Raw genomic sequence first — 8,278 nt, forward strand, 5'->3', positions numbered from 1 at the left:
CTATCATATATTGCACACAAACGTAACTTAAAGCTCCATAAGCTGTATCTTTTGGCTATTTTTTCAGAACTTTTGTTTATGGTTTCCCTACACTTTCTGTATTGAATCCCTAAAGTGTAATTCAATGCCAAGTATTTAGCATATTAACACAACCAATATGAGTATAATCTACATTGTTATTATTGACAATTGTATTAAAGTCCAGACTAGAATTCATTTGTAAACAAAAAACAATAATCACTATACACATTCAAGTGGTGTTGACAAAAAGAATACTCGAAATTTCAGCATGACAAATGGATTAGAGCAGACACGGTAGTTGATATACCAGTACAGAAGCAGAATACTGAAAAACTTGCCACAAGTTACAGCTTATGTCCCTTTAAGGAACAGATATTCAATTTATCAGAAACTGTTTTACCATGAATGCAAATTATATAGTAGCATAGACCTTTGACTGGAACATTTTTTCTCACTTGCAGTTTGCCTCTGAGAATCTGGGCTAACATGTTGAAGTGCCCAAACTGTGTATTTGATATCAACGCATCACAAACTGTTGTTGCAAGTCTGGATATTGTGGCACAGACATTCATCGATGCATGCTCCAAAATAGAAAGGAAACTTGGGGTGGTAAGTTTTCAATTTAATACATTTAGGAAACTCTGAGTAAATTCTGAAATTTCAAGTATATTAGATCTTCAGGAACACTGTGTCATTGTGTATACTTTTTTCCATTTCTAGCAATCACCTGCAGTGAAATTGCTGTATGCAAAAGAACTTCCAGTCTACAAAGAAATGGTGGATACTTACTACAATGATATTAGAAAGCTGCCAAGTGTTAGTGATGCAGAGCTTAACTCATACCTGGAACAAAATTTCATGGTCAGTATATTAGCAAAAGATTCATCACTTTATTTTATCCAACTAAAAACTTCCTATTTCACTAGTGCATTTAACTACATATTTTTAACGACAACAAATGCGTATGTTTGGTGCTTTTAATAATGAGTCTATCAGAGTCTATGTGTGATATGGAATCTTTGGTCTTCAGGATGCCAAACAGAAAGCAGCAAGATTAAGATCCTAGTGAATCATAACATTTTTCATTATTTCTTGGAATGCGTCATGTCCTTCATAAGTAATTTATGATATTCTTTACCAGAATACATACTTTTCTGTGATGTACCTGGTACATGTATTCATCTTGAATCCTGAGTATATGGCACTCTATTACCTTGCTTACTTGCGACCAACTTGCTGCACCAATGATGTTGTTGTGTTGTGTCTATTTAATGATGCTAAAATATGCTAATCATGAAACAGTTCTTGTGTCCACTCTCCAACTGATCTTGTGTATTGTTTCACCTGTAGGAACTTGGAGGTGGCAGGTTTAACAGGATGGTGGCCCTGAATGAACTTTACAAATATGCTACTAGGTTTGGAGACAGGGTAAGAGAATTTACTGTATACTCCATCTTGATATTTGTCTTCCTGAACTCATAAATTCTCAAAGTTAGTTGGTTTCAACAGTATTCGTATTCACCAAGACACACCTGGAATTTTGAGCAGTTCGGAGAAAGTCATGAAAAATATATGAAATACTTTTTGAACGTTTTTGAAATTATAGCATTGTCAAAAAAGACAATACAGTGTGTACACAAATGCATATACATCCAATTATAAAGATATTTCTTGACAGTGGTTCACCAATTTATTGTTTGAAAAATACCATTCCTAAGGCTTGAGAGTAAAGTCTCGGTTATTCAAACAACTTAAAAATGTGGAAACGGTATGTATGATTTAACAATATCTGGTAAAATGTATTGATTTAGTTAAACGTCAAAAATGGCAACTCATTGTTATTCACATATTTTTACAGATTCTTGATGCCTTGGAAAATGACAAAGAATGCAGGCAAATGAATTTGGCATTTCAGTTGGAACAAGTGTCAGCAACCATGGCTGAGAATGAGTACCAAACTCACAAGGCTTTGAAAGAGGCAAAGGCAGCAGAGCGTCCTAATTCTGATATAAGCCATACATCTGAACCATCATCATCATCAACTCAAGGAGATGATCACCAAGGTGCTTATGAAATCAACCAGGGATTTACAATGGCAACAGAAAACCATACAGACAACCAACAGAATTCAGAGTACGAACTTACTCAGCTTGACCAACAGCAAAATGAAAACCAAAATGATGGCAAACCTCTTCTGCCACAAAAATCACAACAGCCAGGCTTCAGCTATGGGTTTGCCCTGCCAAAAGTTTGAATATCAATTTCACTTTTTTCAGTAGCTACATCTCAACTACATCATACTTTTGCTTGCGTTATTTTTTGAATGATACTTCTGACAACAACAGGAATAAATCCGAATATTCATATATTTAAAACAATTATAGTGCCTTCAAATGAATATATAAGGCATACAAAAGGGTCATTGCAACCCCTTTGCTAACAGTTGCTATACAGCTTAATTATTTCTGTTGACATTGCTCCTAGAGTTGTGATGTTCATAAATAGTCTTTTCATAATTGCTTATTTAAATCAAACAATCATAGTTATGAGAATATGATTTTTTAGATAATCAAGTGTTGTAAGCAATGAAGTTTAAAGATACATGTATTTACACATCTAAAAATATCTTGCAATAATATTAAATTGTACAATTATAAGTGAAATCCATTTATATAACCCCAAGGTAATGTAAAATACCTGATTAATGTCTATAGTCTTTGTACCAAATATTTATATTCATCATATACTTCAGAATTTGTGTACACTCGTAATTCAAAATTCTAACATCAACTCATAAAGTTTGACAAATTTTATTTCAACTTTACAAATTTCATTTCTGTGTTTAGAGAACTCAGTATCAGTATTATCCTCAAGGATTGTAACTTTATAAATGAAAATGTCTGATGTAATAAATTGATTAATGCGGCTTTCTACATGCTGACTCGACAGGCCATAGATTCTGTACACCAGGAGAGAAAGAAACTTCCTGTGCTAGAGTTTGCCACATACAACTGATGCAGCTTGTAATGAACAAAATAGGAAATCTGATGAAGTCAGAATAGAAAAGTCTTTCCCTTGAGAAACTCATTGTTGCATGTTCACAATATTGTTTGAGAAAAAGAATCAACTTGTCATTGTTACAGGTATGTGAGTATTTCTGCATTTAAAAAGGATACATTTAACTTGCATAAGGTGTTATACCTAGGGCAAGGCAGTCTTTTGGAACAGGTCAGATAAAAATTAAGTCTACTGCTGATTTAAAATTAGAACAAATATGTATCCTTTTTAAATCTCAAAACGAAATGCAAAAATATCTAAAAAAGCCATTTTTAATTGTAGATTTTTAAATAGCATAAACATTATTTTTGTAAATGAATTCTTGTAAATGACTTTCAAAACGGAAGACAACATTGTGAGTTCAAGGAAGTTAATGATAATGGCAAAAATTTCAAATTTTCACCTTCAAGATTGTATGTTTGGAATCATCATTTTTGTGCAGTACAACTGAATGGCTATATTGATAATGTAAGCTTTACAGTTTTATCCATCCTAATCACACATATCTGACTTTACATCCGTAAGTCTTCTATACCTGCTATATGACACTTGTTGCCAAATTTTCATGTCACTCAATGATAATCTCTCTAGGCAGCTTGAATGGTTGAAATCAGACTCATTATTTTTTATCCATCAATGGAATGTTTTCTCAGTTCAAACTTTGCTGACTGAAACTCCAAACAATAAAGCTCAAATATTTCCTGCACATACTTATTCTAAACTGAAAATTTTCACAAAGATATTTTGTACCATATTTTTACACAATGTAATTCTTTATCTACAGTATGCAGAATTTACCCGTATTTACAATTTTATTCATTGAATGTCTCAAAGATTTGAGGCTGATTTGTAGTCATATCTAAATGTATTTCATATGAAACTTTATAATCGGGTATTATTTAGAAGAGGTTGATTTGAAAATACATGTCAAATTTACTAACCTACTGTACTTAATCTAGTGACCACACAAAAATAATTTTCATATATATATACATATTTAAGCAGCGGATTTAAACAGCGTATATTCATGTCAAGAGTTTTGGAAAAACAACACAACAATGAAGAAATAGATATTCTATGCGTGAAATAAACTTTATGAATTATGAAAATGCAGGTCAGTCCGATAAAGTAATTGCTAGTTAATTTATATTATAACACAACTCCTTTTCTTACGGGAAACAAATATGGGTATTAATTGAAAGTTGAGTACAGTGAAAGATAAGAATGATTGTAAGGTCCCTGGTGAAATTATCTCATTAACTTGACCAGTATGAACCATGGACAGTTTAATTTCTTTGATTCAAAAGATGGCAGTTTATTCTATTACACTAACCATTTTTCTGTATCAGATGTACATATTCATCTGTTTTACTAGATGTAGCATAAAGACATATTACACGATTGAAAAGAATTGACTTTACTTGAAGTATATTGACCTGTTGGTTTATTTTTCCGGTGTACAAGTGGAAAAGAATTTGTTTTACTTGAAGTATATTGACCTGTTGGTTTATTATTCCAGTATACAAGTGGATCTCATTGCATATTAGGGTGACAAATAAGCTTCAATGACAGTGATAAATTGTGCAATTGTGTGAGATATTATGTTAAGCCCATGAGGATGGCTATTGATAATACTTACAGTTCATGTGGCAGTCAATTGTAGAGTAATATACTGTCTTCCAAGTTATCATAGTGAAGAATTTCAAAGTAATGGAAACTATATGGGCTAATACTTGAACAGCGATGAGAAAAGAAAGACACCTACATATTTACTTTTTTCACACATCTTCTTATTACATGAGATGTCAATTATGATATTTTTTGTGCCAGGATTAGTATTATAAAAAATCAGATAACACTTTCCACCCATGCAATAACTGCTAAGTAGCTCCAGTTGTTTTCCTCAGTGATGCTCTGATTGCAGGGAAACGATAACATCAAAGACAACTTTTGTATGGTTTCCGTAGATATGCTAGACAACTGTGACAAAAAGTGTCATCTATACTGTCCCAGGCCCTTGATAAGTAGCAGAGACACTGACAAAATGAAAGCATTACATGACAAAAGTAGCATGTTCTTCCATGGTTTATGATAAAGAGCCTTATTATACAGTGTTGCTCTCTTTTAAATAGCGCATTTGTCATTGTTTACTGGTCACAGTATTTCATTTTTAGATCAACTTTGAACACTTTTTTCAGTTTTTTATAATCATTTTTAATCATAATTTTGAATTCATTAGTGTGTGTTTTTTGGATATTATAATGGTAACACATTCCAAACTTGGATATTACAGTAACAATTGTATAATCGGTTTTGACAAGGTTACCTTTGGTAATTTTCAAAAGTGGATGGTGTTTTCCCATGTTACTTAAATTGGTAGTTTTCAACTCTTTCAATGAGTCAATTGTATACTCCTCCAATGATTATTTTTATATCTCTGTGATACAACAAAAAATGAAATTTGTGTATATGTTTTATACTCAGAAAAATGACTTATTTTTTTTTCATCCGTGGTGTTGGTGTGGAGAAACATTTTTTCAATATGAACAGAATTTAAATTATGGTGAATAAGCTTTTCAAATTGATGTCTTTAAAGCTCAATGATTTGCCAAACACGACAATGAATATTTTGCGAATATTTGTAACCAGTACTATAACAGTTTTTTATAAGCTTTATAAAGATTTGTACAACATTTGACATGCATAATATTTTAATTGAAAAGTCATATCCAGAAATTTTAAATATGTATTGAGGGTTCGAAGTCCTGGTAATGCCTGAAAGAGTATAAACATTGTATGAAAAATTCAGTACTAAATACTTGAACAAGAACAAAGAATTGAGTAATTATTCAATGCAGGGTCCATAATCTCATGAAAAGTCTGTGAATTTAAAGCCTGTTGAAAAGTTCTTGAATCTGAAACTTAGTCCTTGAAAGTCCCGAAAAAAATAATAATCATACCCACAATTTTCAAAAAGATGATCAGTTGTGATATTATAAAAATGACGATGACTGTGAGTGTATGGACCCTGTCAATGGAATCAGAGTTGCTTAATTAATATTTGGACAGTAGTGTTTGTACCTGGCTACATTTATGACCTTTTCAAACAATTTGGAATAAAATGATTGCTGAGCTAGACCAATGTGGAATACTTCATTGAATGTTTGTACCCCATAATAAAAATTGTTTCTGCCAGGATCATGATGATATAACATGATTCAAATCTGTGAAGTATATTTATTCTTTGCATAGGGTAGTTAAGATGACAAGAATCAAAATGTTCACAAGAGTATGAAATCAAAATACCTGTTGCAGCAGTTATTAGCTACTATAGACTATAGTCTATAGAAGTTATTGGGATGGGTATCCGTCCGGCGTCAGTCTGTATGTATGTACGTATGTATGTATGTCCGTTTGTGAGGCGTCCGTCCACTCAAATATCTTGAGAACCGCAGTACTTACTGATTTGATATTTGTTGTGTAGATGAAAAATATGATTTTGAGAAACCATTTTTTAGCTCATATTTGGTTTTATATATAAATACCAAAAAGAGCTTTTATGATGAGTCTGATGTCTGTATATTTGTGGGTATGTGCGGATGTATGTCCGTCACACACAAAGGCTCCCATACCGCCAAAGCTACCGTCTCAGTATTTGGTGTACAGGTAGATGTAGGGGTTCAGATGTGAATTTGTTCAAATGAACACATCAGTGTCAAAAATGTGCAAATGAGGTAAGAAAAAGCGAAATTCTGAAACAGGCTTGAAACAGGCTTACTCCCCTGGCTTGAGTCATTTCCTGTCATTGTTTATGAACTGTTACATATTAACAGACCTGCTCAAACCATAGACAGTAGAGGGGAGGAAGACCGTCTATGGTCAAACTAAGGGGGGCTATGCTATGCATGTTGCTAAAGTTCTCTAGTACCTAAAGTTTCAGACCTTAATTACTTTTGTCATTCTTGCTTTTCTGGTTTTAATTTTTACTTCTCGTGTCTATTTATAGACAGAGAAGGTATTAGAGTTGAAAAACCAGTATGCTGGTGTCAACTACTTCCATCTGTCAATACTTCCGTCTGTCAAGATCCGTTGACGTCATGCCATTGTGATGGGTCATATCATAAACTGGTGGGGGTGTTCACGGTTCAGGTTGAGGTGCAGGAGAACGATTTTGAGCTGTGACAAAAATCAAAAGGGACTTAGCGGCATAGCCACAGTGTTAAGCCTTTCTCCAAGGTTCTTAGTTGACTACGATCTATTACAGACTACTGAGCTGACATTAGGGGTACTCACTTTGTGTTTGCTCACTCTGTGTGCGCTAGTGTTTGGTACTGAGTTGCGTGGATATCCCCTCATGGCCTCACGTGATATGGGCCTGTTGCATAATCTGCAGATGATCATATGCCTCTGAGTCTGAAAACGGTCATTGTGTAAGCCTGTCGGCATTTTCCTTGCATTTTTTCTCATTAAATTTTGCAAAATATTGGCGAGTACCTCAATATTTCAAGATAACTCTTTCTTCCCAATCGTTTCCTGGAGTTTCAGAGTCATATGAACGAAAATGAGTGAAAGTTTTAGACAGGAAAATCGGACGTCGGCCATGTTCAATGTTTACAGTACAATCAGAAGTTTATGTGGAGGAAATAACTAACAAACACTGTTCATGATGCCCGCCCTCTAGAGGCAGACCTTCCTATATGAAGTACCACATTTGATGCTTGTGGAAAGCTTGACCACACAAAGGAGCATTTTAACTTTTAGAAAATGACAAATTGAATACGAAGGTATTCTGAAAATGTCAAATACTGAGGAAAAATGCGCAAATATTCAAAATAAACAGGTTAACTGACTGGTCAGCTATAAAAAACAATGAAAATGTTTATGATCAAAAGTTTTTGAGATGCGCACATTTTAACAAATACAGAAATTATTAATATTATAAATATAAGACCAAACTATTTTTTCAGGGATGGGACAGGTTGGAAATGAGGGGTGAGAGACAAAGGCACTCCTATTGCTGCATGTGGATGCAGCCACACCATTTCATTTACAGCATACTTATTCACTGTGTTGTGTTCAAGTTCCATATTGTACTGACTGTCATACAAGGATAACATAAGCAAAGCAAATCAAATTAGAAAAGGATCAATGCTGTTGTGTGGATTTTGCTGAACATGGCTGATTTTAATATTTCGCCCTA

General features: G+C 33.6%; 1 protein-coding gene across 2 annotated transcripts in view; it reads left to right on the top strand.

Moving 5' to 3' along the window:
* Nucleotides 1-6,216, top strand: part of LOC139135912 (plexin-A4-like) — a 195,948-nt gene extending 189,732 nt beyond the window's left edge. For both annotated transcript variants that reach the window (XM_070703688.1, XM_070703687.1), the window contains exons 34-38: nucleotides 483-630; nucleotides 742-882; nucleotides 1,372-1,449; nucleotides 1,880-4,901; nucleotides 5,253-6,216. In XM_070703688.1, coding sequence (XP_070559789.1) covers nucleotides 483-630; nucleotides 742-882; nucleotides 1,372-1,449; nucleotides 1,880-2,275 — 763 coding nt within the window. In that variant the 3' untranslated portion in view covers nucleotides 2,276-4,901; nucleotides 5,253-6,216. The remainder of the gene's footprint in view (nucleotides 1-482; nucleotides 631-741; nucleotides 883-1,371; nucleotides 1,450-1,879; nucleotides 4,902-5,252) is intronic.
* Nucleotides 6,217-8,278: the final 2,062 nt, after the last annotated feature.

Source organism: Ptychodera flava, chromosome 6, assembly GCF_041260155.1.
Source record: "Ptychodera flava strain L36383 chromosome 6, AS_Pfla_20210202, whole genome shotgun sequence".
NCBI classification, from domain to species: Eukaryota; Metazoa; Hemichordata; class Enteropneusta; family Ptychoderidae; genus Ptychodera; species Ptychodera flava.